This window comes from Heterocephalus glaber, unplaced genomic scaffold (genome assembly GCF_053883595.1).
Source record: "Heterocephalus glaber isolate CG9 unplaced genomic scaffold, H.glaber_assembly_v1.0 deba00001532, whole genome shotgun sequence".
NCBI classification, from domain to species: domain Eukaryota; kingdom Metazoa; phylum Chordata; class Mammalia; order Rodentia; family Bathyergidae; genus Heterocephalus; species Heterocephalus glaber.
Window position 1 is genome coordinate 24,037,565 of NW_028258330.1, and position 17,938 is coordinate 24,055,502.

General features: G+C 46.3%; 1 protein-coding gene across 14 annotated transcripts in view; it reads left to right on the plus strand.

The window, feature by feature from the left end:
• Dnmt3b (DNA methyltransferase 3 beta) overlaps positions 1-17,938 on the plus strand; it is a 99,735-nt gene that overhangs the window by 58,051 nt on the left and 23,746 nt on the right. For 3 of the 14 annotated variants that reach the window (XM_087188857.1, XM_087188863.1, XM_087188862.1), the window contains exons 1-2: positions 884-2,416; positions 17,318-17,480. In XM_087188857.1, the coding sequence (XP_087044983.1) occupies positions 2,369-2,416; positions 17,318-17,480 (211 nt within the window). In that variant the 5' untranslated portion in view covers positions 884-2,368. Of the gene's footprint in view, positions 1-882; positions 2,417-3,404; positions 3,549-17,317; positions 17,481-17,938 lie in introns of those variants that run through there. The other 11 variants (XM_087188860.1, XM_087188865.1, XM_087188868.1 and 8 more) reach the window with 6 other exon arrangements.

Sequence of the window (17,938 nt, forward strand, 5' to 3'; positions counted from 1 at the left end):
GGAGTCGGGCGAGAGAACTTTCCAACCCCGTACACGTTGGGATAGTGTCGGTACGGGCGGCAGGTGGGCTTGCTTGCACCCACATGTTAGGGCCAGTTAGAGGGGCGACTCCCAGGGGTCCCCCCGCAACGGAGTCCCTGAGGGCGCGGTACACCAGGCAAGGGGACGCCCCCGGAGGAGGGGCCGCGGTCGCCCTGCGAGCACCTGGCCCGGGAGGAGCCGGCCGCGGGCGGTGCTGCCTGCCCCGGGGCTCACTTTCCATTCTGAACCTTCTTCCGGGGTGAGGCTGACCCCACTACCCAAATTCTTTCACTGCTGGGAGCATTCAGCAACCCCAGAAGTCGAGCTTCGGTGCCCATGTAGTTGTTTGGGGGGATTTGTAGAGCTTTGGCTTACAGGGGAGAAAGTGGAGGCGGAGAAAGTGGAGAGTGGGCGAGTTATCGAGGGAGGGCCGCCCTGGGGCGCAGGTTCCTGGGGGGAGCCTCACCTGCAGCCAGAGTCCTGGGCCTCCGCGTGCTTTTGCCTCCATCTCCCTCCCACCCTTCGGGTCCGCTGCTCTGGGGCAGGGGCTCGCGGCCCCTCTGCCTCCCCCCCCCCACGGTGAGATGTGTATGAATTAAAGGGAATTAAGGGCAGAGTATGAACTTTGAACTGCCCCCGGAGTTGTGGATGTTGTGGGGTTTGGCAGACTGGTGGCAATTGTTTCTGGGAGACAGCTCCTGCTGGGGTCCCACTTAGGAGGCTCTGAACGCTGACCTTCCTCTGCCCTCACCCACCAGACCTGCTGGGGCTTCTTGTTTGCTGGCCCTTGGAAGCCCCAGGTGCAGACATTATTTTTCAGAGCTGAAATGATAGCTTTTTTTTTTTTTTTTTTTTTTTTTTTTTGCGGTGTTAGGGATCATGCCCAGAGCCTCCTGTATGTTAGGCAAGAGCTCTACCAATGAGATACACCCACAGCCCCAAGGTGATAAATCTACTTTAATAGGGTTGGAATATAGTAAGCACTCAATAAAAGCTTGCAATTCATTAGCTTCATTAGCTATCACATGGGCTAGGCAGCCTGGCCTCCTTTGGTAAGGATAGGTCTCAGGCATGTGTTTAAGTCTTATTTCAACAAGTTTGTTGCCCTCTCTGTGCCTTAGTTAATACATCTGCGAAATAGGAAAAATTGTGTAAGAATGAAGCCAGTTTTATATATAATTTAACTTATTCAGCCCTCCATCTTCCTCAGATATCTAGATGTAATATCCTTTGGCTTGAATAACAACTCTGAGGAACAGTGCCTTCCGTGGAGTTGGTACTTAGTGAATATTAATATCAGTATGAACCACTAGCCCATCTTTTAAGGGTGGGCCTTACCAGAATTAAGGATAGAAGGAAGAGGCACTTCTGCTGGCCCCTGCTTCTCTTACCTTACCTAAGATAGTCCCCAGCCATGAAAGCTTCTCCAAATCATCTTTGTCTGTGACTGGGGAGTTGGCAGGAAGGACCGCTTTTGTTCCATTTTGAAAGGAGCCTTAGTTTTTTATGGGTTGGGACCATTTTAACCCCCCACCCCCAGCTCCCAGCTTGGGGCCCACAGTAAGGTGTAATTGCAGAGCTAAGAGATCCTGTACTTTTCCCCCCATTGGAGTAGAGAGGACTGAGACAAAGAGGCCAGGGCTGCGGCCAGCCACATCCTCCTTTAAGCTATAGGCAGAACTCCTACCCCTTTCGATGGTTGGGGGAGGGGAGGAGAGGATCTTGGCACTGCAGGGGGCTAAGGAAGGAGCAAGGTTGGGGTTGGGGAAGCTGCTTCCCTGACTTCTCTTCCTGCCACGTGGGGCCTGTGACCTATAGAAACTTGTACCCCTCATTGCTGCCCCAGGGACCTGCTTCCATTTTTTTTCCTTTTTCTTGTAGTGTTCGAGATGGAACCCAGGGCCTCCTGCATACTAGGCAAGAGCTTTATCCCTGAGCTATATCCCTAACCTCCAGAGGGGGCTTGGATACCTTCCCCAGGGAGAAATGACCTCAGGATTCCTTTGTCCTGGCCATCTTCCGTCCTGGCTGCAACATCTCCATGCTCAGGAACCTCCAGTTTCATGTGAGACAGTCCTTGCTAAATCGGAAAAACTTCCTGGGTCCTGTAATGTGGGCAGTGCTCTTTTTTCCCCCAGTCTGTTGTCTGTGCAGAGCCTTTGCCCAGTTGTGTTCATTTGGGTGAGGTTTTAAAATTTTATATCATACAGTCTGGCTCATTTCTAGGTTGATGGTGAACCATGGCTGAAGTATGGAATTCCTTGTTTCATTTGCACACCACGCTTCTGCCAAGGTCCTGGGCTGACTTCTACCTTCTTGTGAGGGCTGTCACGGGGTGCCTTTACAGATGATGCAACTGAGGCTCTGCGAGATCAGTCATTTCCACTTCATGGTGGTGAGCGCTTTTCAGAACATGTTTCCACCCATCACCATGGCAGCCCAACATTTTTCTTTCCAGAAGGATAGAAGCCCCATGCAGACTCTCATGTGTCTGGCCCTGGCTGGAGAGTGGCCCAGCAAATAGAGGAAGCCCGCACATGGGGTAGCTGTACTAATGAAGAGTGCTTCCCATCTGTGAACTGGGTACAAGTACGCCTCTACCCAGCATGGTTGCTAGGAGGACCAAATGGAATTTGGGGCTTTTTAGCTTAGCAAATTTTATTTGCTCATTCACAAAATTAGCTGGGGCTGGAGGAGCCCTAAGTATGAAAAGCTCATTCATTATTTGTGGTGTCCAAGGTGGCCAAAGGTAACAGACCAAAGGGGCCAAGGTCTTTACATTCCTGATCGTTCCATATATTTATTTATTTTTTTGAAACAGTCTCACTGTGTAGTTCAGGCGTGTCTTGAACTCACTGTGTAGCCCGAGCTAGCCTCCAACTCACAGCAATCCGAAATCCTCCTGCCTCAGGCTCCTGAGTGCTGAGATTACAGGCTTGTGCCACCACACCTGGCTGAGATTTTTTAAGAAAATGTTTATGGCCTGGTGATTTGTTCAGCAATAAGAGTGCTTGCCTAGCATGTATGAGGGCCTTGGCTTGATCCCCAACACTGGGCCAAAAAATATATTTTTTTTTCTACTTTATGTTTTGGTGCTAGGGATTGAACCCAGAACCTCCTCAATGCCAGGCAAGCACTATACTGCTCTATACACTCACTCACCTGCCTATTTTTTTGTTTCTGGAGATGGAATCCAGGGCTTCCCACAAGGTAGGCAAGCCCTGAACCACTGAGCTACACCCTCAGCCCTTTTCTAATTTTTATTTAAAGACAGGGTCTCACTTTTGGTCTTCCTGCCTCAGCCTTCCCAGTACCTGGGACTACAGGTTCGTGCCACCACACCCAGTCCCTCCTCCCCCCTCTTTTTTTCTTTTTGGTACCAGGGATTGAACTCCAGACCTTGTGCTTTCGAGGCAGGCGGTGGAACCACTAAGCTAAATTTCCGGCTTCCCCTTCTTTATGAGTAAAAATTCAAATTTTAAAGTCTTCAGAAGTTTGGATGGTTCCTATAATCTCATCATCTCAAGGTAATCACTGTTTTGCCATTTTGGGGCTTCTCAATTTCTTCTAGAAAAGGAGAAAAATGCAGGTAGAACCAGGCAAGACTTTCCTATGAAAAGGGATATGCCTTAAGTAATACAGAGATTGGCAAGGAACTTGGTCTCAGCTGTTACTTTTGTTTCAGACAGAATCTCACTGTTGCCCAGGCTGGCTCTGAACTTCCTCAGCCTCCTTAGTGCTAGGATTATAGGCCTGTGTTTTTTCTTTTCTTTTTTTTGGTACTGGGAATTGAACTCAGGGCCTTGTGCTTGCCAGGCAGGCACTGTGCCACTGAGCTACATTCTTGGCCCTAGGCCAGAGTTTCTGTGCCTGACTTAATGCTTTCTTTGAGCTGGAATCTCACTGTGTAGTCAGCCTGATCTTGAACTCACTGAAGAGCATTCTAATCTTTGATATTCCTTCCTTGGTTGATTGATTGATTGGGGGGGTATTGAACCCAGGGCCTGAACATGCTAGGCAACTGCTTTACCACAGAGCTTCATCGCCATTCTCAATATTGATTGATTGCAGAACTAGGGATGAAACTCAGGGCATTTGTACTGTGCTACATACCCAGCTTTTTTTTTTAAGTTTTGGAACAGGATCTAAGTTGCCCAGGCCAGGCTTGAATTTGGCAATCTTGTCTCATGCTCCCAGAGGGCTGGGATTACAGGCTGCACCATCATGCCTGGTTCTAATATTTATTGTTTTCTGGTTTTATTTTTAATATTTAATTTTACAACATCTACCTCTATTTGAGCTAGACCAATGATTGTTTATGGGATTTAGAAGCAGGTGGATTTGGGCTAGGGATAAAAGCTCGGTATCATGGGTTCCATCCCTAGCACTGCCTCCCAAAAAGCCTGATGAACATTTTTGTTGTGCAGTGAATTCAGTTTGTCTTTGGTCTCGAAATAAAAGTTCTGTACTACTGAGTCTTACGTCCAGATTAGAGGAAGTTTCCAGTGCCCTGCCTGAGAGATACAGGCCTGGCTGCAGGGAAAGGGCAGGGAAAAGGTTGCAGGGTAAGGGTCCTAGGAAATAGAGACCTTAGTCTAGTTCTCTCCTTTTGGCCCAATCTATAGTCTCTTCTGGGTTTTTGTCCTGGACTTACGCTGGGTGGAGGCTGTCTGCAAAAAGGCTGTGGAAGGGCTCTGGGAGAGGAAGGTCTTCACTTTTTCAGCCCCCGTGCAGCCCTACCTTCTCAAGTAATCAACATTTGCTTCTTGTTGTAAGCATGCAAGTGCGCATGCTTGCTGTGCTTGCCCCAGAGCCTGGGCAGACACCCAGGCTTTCCACTGGACTCCAGCTCCTGGAGATGGGATGGTAACTTCTTGGGCAGTGTGTGCTGGCATCCTGGCTTCATGCTTGTGGGCTATGTGCAACATCTAAAGGTATAACAGTGGGCATTTCCTTGGGTGAGCCTCCAGTAGCTGCAGCATTGACAACAAAGGAGACAGGATGAACTGAATGGAATCAGCCTCCGTGGTGATGAGGTAGGATATTTTGAGTGTTAACTAAAAGGGTTAGATCCCTGATAGGCAGGTGCTGCTGGCAGGAGTGGGCTGTCCTGTGTTTCGTGGAAGGCAGTTTGCATTAAGAGTTAGACAAATCTTGAGCAAGTACTGTATAGAGGTGTTGACAAAGTCTTGATCTCTTAATGCTCCTGTCTCTATAAGGTAAAGAGCAGTGTAGGTTTTAGGCCTGAACATACTTTGTTAATTTAGTCTTTGTTTTCTGCGACCACTCATTCCTTACCTTCTTGGCAGCTCCATAAGTATCTTTGCCCACCTTTTAAAAAATCATTTTTAAATTAACACCTTCATTGTACGAATTAGCAGTATTCCATGCATGGATGCAGTGTCCACTGATCAAATGCAACCACTCTTTTCAACCCCACCTGTTGGGCTGCCTGAATCCCCAGTGCCTAGCGTGGTTCCTGAAGTCTAGCAGACATCACCCGAAGCCTGGATGAGAGTGGTTTGGAAGCAGAAGGTCACTGAAGGGCATCTCACAGCCGTCTGTCTGTAGGACCCCTCTTGTGTGGAACAGATGGCTGTGGTGAAAATGAGTGTCTACCTGCCAGGCATGCCACCTGCTCTTAGCCCCCACAGCCACTCTAGTAGATATATATGACTAGGAGTCAGCTGTGCCCTGACCAAAAGTTGTGCTTGAAGTTGAGCCCTATCTTTTTTTTTTTGTTTTTTTCCTTTGGTACCGGGGATCGAACTCGGGTCCTTGTGCTTATGCAGCAGGCAGCAAAACCACTGAGCTAAATTCCCAGCCTGAGCCCTAACTTTTACCACAATGTGCTTAGGTGACATTCCAAGTCTCACCTGTGTCCTAGAGTTTTTGGTGCTGAGCTATGAACACAGAACAGAGGTAGAGAGACCATAACTAACAAGGAGTGGAATCTTCAGTGAAATACTCTTGCAAATGTCTTTTCTAGGCTTCTGCCTCCACCAGGCTCAAACCCATAGAACTACAGGGTACACAAGGTGTGTCAGTCAGGTCAAGAGGCTGAGGCACAGGTCTGTGCTAATGCCACTTTATTGTGTGCAGCCTGCAGGGCAAGGACCCAAGTTCGATTCGTGGTACCAAAAAAAGACCCCCCCCCTCAAAAAAAAGAGATAGGCAGATCTGAACCTCTCTCCAGGCAATGTGGCCAGTTTTTAAAAGGTGGTTATTGTGAGTCATCTTGGATTTTGTTTTTAGCTAATTGCAGCAAGCCATTTCCTTACCTGCAAGCTTTAAAAAAAATTTTTATACAGGGCCAGGCATTATAGCTCAGTGGTTTTGCTGCCTGCTGTGCAAGCGCAAGGACCAGAGTTCAATTCCCGGTACCAAAAAAAAAAATCACTCAAAAAATTTTTATACAGGCTCTCACTATGTAGCTCAGGCTGGCTTTGATCTCAGAATGTAGCCCAGGCTGGTGATCCTCCTGCCTCAGCCTCCTGAGTACTGGGATTAAGGTGTGTGCTACCACATCCAGCTCCTATAGGCTTTATTTTGATATTTTTCTTGGTAATTTACATCAGGTGATCAGGTGGGGTTGGGACATACTAGGCCTTGTTAAGAGAGTCTGACTTTTCCTTGTGGGGGAAAGTACTAGATTTCTGCTGGGCATGGTGGCTCATGCCTGAAATTCTAGCACTTGGTTGGCTGAGGCAGGAGGATTGCTGTGAGTTCAGGGTCACCCTCCTGAGACGTTCATTTTTACAGTGAGAGAAGAAAAATGCCAGAGAAATATGCCTTAATGCATATGCTGACATTAACAACCCTGTTGTATTATGCAGGCTTGCTTGCTTGTTTTATAATAACAATAACTGCCTTGTTCTTTGTCCCTCCTAGTAGTGTTCCCTATGGTGGCTGCAGGGAGTTCAGTTCCCTAACATATCAGTGGCCACTTTGTGGTTTTTTCTCTGACCAGCAGGGCTGCAGAGACCACCCTTGCACCACAGGAATCTGGGTGGATTCCCAGCAGTGCAGAGTCCTGTATAACAGGATAGGGATGCTTGGCAGCTTGGCATTTTGGATGATGTGTCAAGGTTGCTCTCTCACAGGTTGAGTGTATTGTACGTGCTTGCTGCATCTGTGTACAGATGGCTTGAGCTGAATTGTAGCAAATGTGTGGGTCATGCTGTGGGGGGATGCAGAGGCCTAGGGTTGGCCCTTGAGAATATTGGTTCCTTTTTATCCTTAGACCCTTGGGGAAAGGACATGGGCCCTTGGCACTCTCCCTTTTTGTCAAGGGGTAGATGGCCACAGGAAGTGGCCATGGTAGCTCCCAGAGTCCTCTGCTTCTTACACTTCCTTACCCCTCATTCTGTTACTATATTGATCACACACCATGCCCTTCCAAGGGTTTCCCAAAACCAATTTAAGGAAATGAACTGGTCACTTACATTTTATTTATATAGGGCGTAAAGTTTTAAACTGCAGTTGAAATTGCTATATCTTTTCAATCTTCATTCTCTTAGGATTTTTTTTCCTGCAAATTATCTAAGAGATAGTGGTACATATAATTTCATTCCAATCAATGACACATCTAGTATTTTTGGCACTTTGCTTCTATGAATAACACTGCAAAGGGCAGCATCATGGCCAACATTTTTCTTGTGCAATTTTCTCTACTGGATAAATTCTTCATAATGCTGATTACTATGCCAAGGGATAGTTTTACTGTAGGATGACAGGGTGCATCATGTGACGGTAGCCTACAGGCACTAAGCAATTCCCCAGTGCTTCCTGAGTCACAGCAGATGAGCAGATAGTGCTTTTTTTTTGTATTGGCTTTCAGACTGAGTCATCTGCTTGGGGAGCCTCAGCCTTTTAAGATCAGGTGTGGTCACTTCATTTCACGAATGATAAAACTGAGGTTTCAGATAATCTCTGAAGCCTTTTTCTTTCCTAGGAGGCTGATTTATCCTGGAATTTCAAGGAGGTTTCTTGTCAGCAAAAGCAGTTAACTGAGACCTGGTGCCCTGCTGTTTCTGTTCTGGCCTTCTTATGTGCTGTGCCTGCTGTAGGATTCTTTCCCTCATGCCCTTGGCTAAGAGGAGTGATCCTCTGATGTATTTATTTTTGCTTGTTTATTTCTGGTGCTGGGGATTGAACCCAGGGCCTTGTGCTTGTTGGGCAGATGTTCAAGAGGTGAGTTATGTCCCCAGATTTTTTTTTTTTTTTTTTGGTACCAGGGATTGAACTCAGGACCTTGCACTTGCAAGGCAGGTAACTGACTTTTTGTTTTGTTTTGAGACAGGCTGTCCAGGCTGATGCTCCTCTCCTGTCTTAGCCTCCAGAGTAGCTGAGTTTACACAAGACTGTCACACCACACCTGGCTTGATTATGCCTATACTTAACTACCTTGCAATACCTTTTAAGATCTGTCTACTATGTTAGGCCTAAAGCTCTTGTCTCTTCATAGCTGCCTGAGCCTGGGCAAAACATCTATTTCCACTGAGCAATAGTGTACTCTGTAAAATTTGTAACTTGACTTCTCTGTTTGTGAAGCACATAGGAAATTCTCCATGACACCCATTGGAATTGTGGACAATGGAAATAGCTGAGAAAGACAGGAGCAGTTCAGGGGAGGAATCCTGAGTTAAGATTTCCCTTCCACAGGCTGAGGAGGCTGAGGAAGTTTTAAAATGAGGGAAGAATAGGAGTATCTTTATACCTCAACCATTTTACTTTCTTTGCCTTTGGGGCTCGAGGTGAGGCAGAGATAACCAGATGCTCCCCCATCAGTTTCCACTGACCCCATCCTTTGTGCATCTGTGACATTTAATACAGTTACCATTTACAAGGTGCTGTGAAATATTTTTGCGCCCCCCCATGACTGCCTGGAGGAAATGAATGGCCTCAGTTATCAGCTTCCAGGTTGGGAGGGGGAGCCTTGAGCCTCCTCTTTTGAGTCTAATTGGGGGTGCCCCATACTGCTCTATATGCCACATCACATTTAAGCATGTCTGACCTGGTCCTAGCTCTGCTGCCAAGCCACCATCACATGGTGGACCTCAGCCTCTAGGAAAGGGTTAAAGTTCACCCGCCCTCACAAGGCTAGGCAGCCTTTTCTGCCTGGGAAGGGAAGTACTCAGCAGGAGGATCATGGCTCAGCTGGACAGTGCTGAGTCCCTGGGATGGCTCATTCATTGTTCATAACTTGTAAAATTCTTTGCTGCTTCATCTCTGGCATGGAGTTTGGTTAGACATGTGCCCTGGACTGCCTGGGCATGAGACTTGGCACTGCCACTTTGCTGGGTGACTTAATTAACTTTCTGAGCCTGCAAAAAAGCAGGTTGATAATGGGCCCTGCCCCAGGATAGGATGGAGATGGGGACCTATTGACAGGGATAAGAGCAGGAGTAGATCACCACTGTCCTAACTAAAGCCAGCATGTCAGCTTCATGGAAGGTGCCACCTCCCTCAGGGAAGTAGCAGACTGGTTGTCCTTCAGCACTGGACTGATCACATTAGATAAAGCCATTTGCATGTGATGGAGGGCACATTATCTGCAAAATGCCAAGTTTGAATTGCTAGAAGCCAAACAGACACAAGGGAAGAAGTGTAAGATTTTATCTAGCATTACACACCATTTCTGGTGATTTCTGTCTTCCTGTTTTGAAGAGCATGTAGTTAAATTTGTGCATTCATATTTCATTTTCCTGGATACTTGATCAAGGATGCATTTTCAGCCTGTGTATGTTGAGCCAAGCTCTACCCCTGAGCTACACACTCAGCCTTCATTATGTTGATTAACCTCCTAGTATCTGTTTTCCCATCTGCAAAATAGGGTTAATAAGAATTATATGTACTATTAGGGGCTAAGTGAATTAATACCAATATTATAGGTGAGACACAGAATAGCACCTGATTGATATATCCTAAGCACTGAAAAAAATCACCGTATTGGATGAGGTTTTATGTATCTGTCTCCACGAAGGAAAGGACAAGATGGTTTGGAGAGGCCCTAGGGGAGAACCCTTCCTAGCTTGTTAAGTCCAAGAAGTAGAGGTTTGTGGACGAGAGATAGGAATCTTCTAGGCTGCAGGAACAGCTGCAGCACCGCCTGGAGGCTGGATTTGTTTGTGTGGTCTGTGTGCAGAACACAGATGGGAGAGGAACTGAGCTGGGCCTAGTTGAATCATGGATGCAGGGCCTGGAGGCTGGTGAGTGTTTTCTGCAGTTGTGCCTGTAAGGCAGTGAGGGTAACGCCAGGGTGATGATAAACACACAGGGGAAGAATTTGTAATGAAATCACATTGAGTTGTGCAATGGGAAGAAGGCATTTTTACCTCTGCAGCTCATCCCCGGGCACCCAGGTAACAGTGGCCGGTAAGCAAGTTTCCATGGACTTGCTCTAGTACCCATGGGTATGCATCTAGATTCAGGAGGTTTTCTGGAATGTCGGAATCTGGCATATGAAGGGACGCTGTCCATATTTCAGGCAGACAGGCAAGTACACACCGCTTATACCCCACGAGAAGGTGCGTGCTAGTTAATTATTGTCAGCTCTGGGCTGCAGGCTCCATCTGGACCTGTCTAAGAAGAGGAGACACTCTTGTCTGGCCTCTTGTTGACACAGTTAGGAGTTGTCCAAAGGACTGAAATCCAGCAGTGCCTTGAGAACCCACCACTGACCCTGGTGCTGGATGAGAGGCCTTATCCTTTAGGGTGGGTCTGTGACCCACCGTCAGCTCCTGATTACAAGGCCATCCTCCACACAGAAGGCCTTGAGTTGCTGGACCCTCATGGAGTCTCCCACTCCATGGCACAGTCTCCCACCCAAGCCAGGCCACTTTACTGATTTTTGCCTGAGGTGAAATACTGGGAAATTAATTATTCTGAGCTACTTGTGGGGAGCTTTTCTGAATTCTGGCAGCTCAGTCTCACAGCAATGGCCACAGGTCACAACCCATTCTTCTGGGTCAGGCCTTGGCAGAGAAGGGGGCCAGAGAAGGGGGCTGAGAGGACAGGGCTGCATCCTGACATGTCTGTCCTCAGTCCTCGAGGGGCAAGGAGAAGAACTTCCTTGTTAGGAAGAGTCCAGGAGCTATTAACCACACATGCCCAGGTCATGTGGGGCACAGAAATGCCACATGATGTGCATTGGTCTGTACACTTCAGGGCCTTTATCAGTGTAATTGAAATTTCCATTTGTTTTCACATCTTATTATATCAGTACATATAGGTTGTAAAGATGATGGGTTTTGCTGGGGATTTAGCTCAGTGGTTTTGCTACCTGCTATGCAAGCGCAAAGACCTGAGTTTGATCCCCAGTACCAAAAAAAAAAACACCTCAAAAAAACCAAAAAAAAGATGATGGGTTTCATTTTGGCAGATTTGTGCATTCACACAACTTGCTTTGATCACTTTCAATCCCCATCACCCCATTACTCAACCATCCCCCAGTTTCACTTTTTGGTTTTGATTCCTATGGTACATCTTTACCATATCTATTCCCTGTTCCCTGTCCTTATGCTCTCCTCCCTCTCCCCCTTATTCTTTTTATTAGTGCATGTTTGAAGTACATAAGGATCACATTCATGGGGAGTTGCTACATGTATGTAACATCTTAAGTCTTTCCCTTACCCTCCCTCCCTGCTACCTCCAACTCTTGGTTCCCTTACTATATGCAAAAGATCTGCCACCCTGTTCCATATCTTGTATTTTACTCTTTTATTTATAGTTTCATATAAGTGAAGCTATATGATAACTTGTGTCTGATTTATTTCACTTAACATTATGCTCTCAAGGTGGATCTGTTTTCCTACAAATGGCTCAAGATTATCCTTTATGGAAGAGTAGTACCCCCTTGTGCATATATACCACATTTTCTTTATTCATTCATCTGATGATGGACAGATGGGCCACTCTCAAGATTTAGTTATGAATTGTGCTTCTATGAACATGGGTATGGATTTATTGCCATAATGTCTTTAACTCTTTAATGATGTCTGAGTCTTCAAGAAAGATAGCTAAAAGGGGAAATAGGTAGATACCTGGGTCAAATGGAATTTCTATTTGTAGTTTTTTGAAGGAGTCTCCATATTGATTTACATAGTGGTTGTACTAGTTTACATTCTCACCAACAATGTAATGTAGAAGGGTTCCCTTTACAGCCTTGCTAGGATTTCTTATTGTTTGCTTCCCTCCCTCCCTCCTTTCCTTTTTCAGGCAGTTTTTGGGATTGAACTAGGACCTCATACATGGTATGAAAGGGCTCTACCACTGTGCTACATCATCACCAGCAATTTGATGATAACCATTCTTTCTGGAGTGAGATGAAATCTAGGTGTTTTAATTTGCATTTCCTGAAAGGCCAGAGATGTCCTAACATTTTTTCATGTATTTATTGGCCATTGTACTTCTCAGAGTGTCTACTTTTTTCAGTTGCCCATTTTTTGATTGGGTCTTATATTTTGTGGGGTCTCTTTTTTTCTTTTTCGATACCAGGGATTGAATTCATGACCTTGCACTTGCAAGGCCAGCTCAGTGCCACTGAGCTGAATCCTCGGCCCTTTGGTCTAATTTTTGGAGTGCTTTATATGTATTCTAGACATTAGTCTTCTGTGCAAGGAGTGTCTGGAAAAAAATTTTTCCCATTCTGTAGTTTGTTTCTTTACTCTTGGCTTGTTTCCTTTGCTATACAGAAGCTTTTTCTGGGCCGGGGATTTATTTAGCTCAGTGGTTTTGCCTCCTGCTGCGCAAGTGCAAGGACCCCAGTTTGATCCCCGGTACCAAAAAAAAAAAGTATCAGAAGCTTTTTCTTTTTTTATTGAGACAGTCTAACTATGTAGTTCAAGCTGGCCTTGAACTTACTATGTAGCCCAGCCTGGCCTCCTGCCCTCAGCCTCCCAAGTGCTGAGACTACAGGCTACACCACTGCTCCCGGCCAAGCAGAAGCTTTTTAATGTGACATAATCCCATTTGATTCGTGATGTTATTTCTTGTGCAACTGGGGTTCTGATTAGAAAACCCTTGCTTATACTTAATGTCTTCAAGAGGTTTTTTTTTACCTATTTTATCTTCCAGTAGATTAAATGTTCTCGTTTAAACATTTAGATCTTTGATCCATTTTGAATTCTACTTTTTTTTTTTTTTGGTACTGGGGATCGAACTTGGGTCCTTGCGCCCAAGCGGTGAAACCACTGAGCTAAATCCCCAGCCCTGATCCATTTTGATATTTTTAGTTTAGAGATATGGGTCTAGATTCAATCTTCTGCATGTATAGAGCCAGTATTTCCACCACCATTTGTAAAAGAGGGTACTTTTCCTCCAGCATGTTTTTGGCCTCTTTGTCAAAGGTCAGATAGCTGAATGTGCGTGGGATTGTTTCTGCATCATCTATTCTGTTCCATTCATCCACACTTTTTGTGTCAGTACCATGCTGGTTTTTTTCTTTTTCTTTTTTGGTACTGGGAATCGAACTCAGGTCCTTGGGCTTACCAGGCAAGTGCTGCACAGCTGAGCTACATCCCTGGCCCCATGCTGGTTTTTTAAAAATCATTACAACTTTGTAATATAACTTTAAATCTGGAATTGCGATGCCTCCTGCTTCATTCTTGTTGCCCAGGATTGCTTTAGCTATTCTGGGTTTCATATAAATTTTAGGATTGTTCTCTAGTTCTGTGAGAAATATGCTTGGTATTTTGATTAAGATTGCATTAAATGTATATATCACTTTTGGAAGTATAGCTAGTTTGACAGTATTGATTCCTTCTATCCAGGAATGAGATAATCTTCATTTTCTGATGTTCTCTTGTAGGAAACACTAGTTTCCTTATCGAGGTCTTTCACTTCATCAGGTTAATTACTAAATATTTAATTTTTCTTGAAGCTTTTGAAATAGTTTTATTTCCTTAATTTCTCAGTGGGTTCATTATTGGTCTACAGGAATACTTGTGTGTTGATTTTGATATCCTGCCACCTTGCTGGATTTATTCATTCTAAGAGTCTTGGTGGAATATTTTGGGTCTTCTATGTAAAGGTTCATGTCATCTGTGAATAAGGATAGTTTGACTGCCACGTTTCCTGTAGCTATCCCTTTTATTTCTTTGTCTTGCCTGATTACTCTTACAAAGTTTTGAATAATATATTGAATAGTGGTGGTGATAGTGGTTATCTTGTCTTATTCCTGATACTAGAGAAAAAGCTTTCAGTTTTTCCCCATTTAATGTTGGCAGTAGGTTTGTCATAAATGGCTTTTATCAAATAAGGTTCTTCTGTACCTATTCAAGGTTTTTTTATAAAACATGAACCAAGTTAGATTTCAACAAAGGCCTTTTCTGTATCGATGATCATGTGATTTTTGTTTTGTCCTTCTATTTATGGTGATATATTACATTTATTGATTTGCATATGTTGAAACATACTTGTATCCTTGGGATGAAGACTTACTTGGTCATGATTTTTTGTTTTTTGAGACAGGGTCTCACTATGTAGTTCAGATGGCCTTGAACTATGAAACCCAAGCTAGCCTCGAACTCCTGATGATCCTCCTGCCTCAGCCTTGAGTGCTAGGATTGCAGGTGTGGGCTATCATGCCCAGCTCTATCTGTTGATGGGCACCTAGGCTGGTTCCAGGTCTTGGCTATTGTAAATTGTGCCACAATAGGTAGGTATGCAGGAATTCCTATAGTATGCTAAATTTGTTTTCTTTGGGTCTATACCAAGGAGTTGTAGAGCTGGATCAAATGGTAGCTCTATTTTTAGTCTTTTTGAAACAGGGTTTCACTAGTTAGGTAACCTAGAATGTACTTTGTACCCCAGGCTGGGTTTGAATTTGCAATGATCCTTCTGCCTCAGGCTTCCAAGTGCTGAGATTACAGGTGTGCACTACTGCACCTGGCTCTTTTTAGTATTTTGAGGAAATTCTAACTGATTTCCATAGTGGCCGTACTTACTGATTTACACCCCTGTTATAACAATAGTGCTTTTCTAATATGCATATTAATCACCCTGAAATCTTGGTAAAGTTTTTTTTTTTGTTTTTGGTACCGGGGATTGAACTTGGGTCCTTGCGCTTGCACAGCAGGCCGCGAAACCACTGAGCTAAATCCCCCGCCCCAATCTTGGTAAAGTTTAATTAAAATCCTGATGGAACCAATGTAGGATGGTACCTGAGATTCTGAAGTTTGAAGCAGCTAGGCTATGGGTTCTTGGTCCTTGGCCAGATGGGGAAGTAGAGGGGAACTCTGCTTGGGATGGCCTGCGCAAAGGGTGGAATTGGGGCCCCTGGGGACGTACTGTCCTTCAAATGTGGGACATGCTATAAATCCGCCCGGAGTGTCACGTGCCCTTCAAACTGCGTCCCACAACGCCCCCTGGTGGACACAGCACAAGTGCATCTAGTAGCCAGGCCCACTGTTAATGCTTCTAACGAGAGGAGAGCCTCTAACTGGGCGGCCTGTTGAGTCTCAGATGTGGGTCGGGCAGGGCAAGGGCCTGGTGTAGACAGCCAGCAGCTTTTTGGGGCAAGATTTTCCCACGCAGAATTGCAGGACAGGATATGATGTGAGTGTCTGATTCGGGTGTTTGGAGGAAAAATAAGTGTCTGAGAGCCACACTCTTGTGCCTAGGCTTTGTTTTTGCCCAACCAAAGGGAATAAAAGAAAGCCAAGGCCAGTGACTTTTGGTTTAAATTGTGCTTCTGGGCTGTTAACCTGATCTAAAATTGATCCCAGCTTTACCTCTTGGGTGTTTGTGGGTGTGGTGCTGGAGATTGAACTAAGGGCCTGGTACGTGCTAGACAAGTGCTCTACCATGGAGATGTCATCAACCTTTGATATAATTTTTTTGGTGCTAGGAATCGAACTCAGGACCTTGTGCTTGCAAGGCAGGCAGCGGAACCACTGAGCTAAATCCCTGGCCCCTATGCCTTTGATATAATTGATTTTGTGTGTGTGTGTGTGTGTGTGTGTTTTTGACATAGGGTCTAGATACATATCCCAGGCTGACCTTTATTAACCCCACTATGTAGCCCAAACTGGCCTGGAACTCAAGGTGATCCTCCTGGGATTAGAGCCATGTGGCACCACACCTGGCTTGATGTGATTTAAAAAAATTTATTTTTGGCAGTACTAGGGATTGAATCGGGGCCTTCACGGTGAGCTATGTCCCTAGTCTCATATTTTATTTTGAGATGGGGTAAGTTGCCCAGGCTGGGCTTAAACTTGTGATCTTTCCATCTCATCCTCCCAGAGTGCTGGAAGTATAGGTGTGTGTCACAACACTCAGTCTGATAGTTTTTTTTTTAATCTAAGAAACTAATCTGGTCTATCTGTATTCTTTTTCTATAAAATGGCCCTACAGTTACCTTTGGGAAGGTGCAGGTTCTTGTATCCAGCACATTTCTAATTAGTGCCAATAGTGTTGGCAAACAATGGGCCAGGCTCGAGATCATACAGCCCATCAATCCATCTATGCAGATTGGCCCTGTGTCCTGTCTGGTTTACCTAGTGATAATGCAGGTACCAGGAGGGACAGTGATGGGGCGACCAAGCCAATAGGGTAGGGTGGAGGCTGCAGCAGACTATAGGCTTGGACACCCCTCTTTTTAACTGCCCCCTGCCCTCTGTCTGTGCCTCTCCTCCATCTTCTTGGGAACTTGGGACACAGAGCCCCAGCTGGTGAAGGAGGAGGCAAGTGAGCGACAGACCAGCAGACCAATGGGCCTCTGAGGATGGGGTGGGGCGGGGCTTGTGCTGCCATGGAGAGGAGAGAAGCTGTTCTGTGGGGGAGGAGGGGGCGGTGGGAAGAGGACCTGGAGATTGAGGAGAAGGGAGAGAGCAAACAAAGGGGTCAGGAGGGAAAATAATGCACGGGCTTCCTGAGGCCCTGAAGAGGCTGGGCTGGGAGAGAGGGCCAGGCACAGGGATTTAAGACTGGCTGCCTGCAGGCCAGGGCAAGCAGGTCCTAAATGGCATTGTTTGAAGGTGCCGGCTAATTGCACAGAGTAGCCTGAGCCTCAAACCCCAGCCCTGGCTCTCTCCTCTGTCCTGGGTGCTGGCGTCTGAGCCTTTGGGACTGCCTGCCCACATGGAACCAAGTCCAGAGCCTCCGAGTTTGGTGAGGGGACACAGGATAATGGGGGGCAGCCTGGGTGGGGTCCTGGGCAGGATGTCACCCTGAGATTAGATCATGGGCCTCTGTGCCTAAGGACATATAGCCACTGACAGGAAGTTTGTGGGGTGTGCTGCCTCCTGGCACCCCTGACTGCCTGCTCCCCTATCATTCTGGCCTTCTCCCACAGGAAACAATGAAGGGAGACACCAGACACCTCAATGAAGAGGAGGGCACCAGCGGGAGGGATGACTCCATTATCGTCAACGGGGCCTGCAGTGACCAGTCTTCCGACTCCAAGGACGCCCCCTCGCCCCCAATCCTGGAGGCCATCCGCACCCCGGAGATCAGAGGTGGTTGGGCCAGTGGGGAGTTGGGTGGGACCAGGGCTGACACAGTGGGTGGTCGCTGTGGAGCTCCTGCAGGCTCTGCTTTTAGGGAAAGGTACACTGATACCTTCTACCCTCCCCAGAAGGCAGAAGACAAGTACCTGTGAAGGTGCTGTGCTGACAGAGCCAGAGCCCTACACATCTCTGCCCACCCACTCTGCACTTTCACCTCAGTTACGACTCTGAAGGTGATGGTCCCCTGCCATCTGCCAGCTCCGTAGGGATGCTCCTGGCATGGGCTGGGATCTTTGGCCCTTTTGCAGTGTGAGCTCTTCCCCCCCAGAGCTGGCACTAGGGTATATGGCCCAGGGTAGAGCAAGGCAGGGTGGTCTGAGGCTTAGTTCCTACTACACCCTTTCTTAGTGGTTCCCAACTGAGAACCTGCTGCCTTGGAACCCCCTGTAGTATCTCTTCCTGTTCTT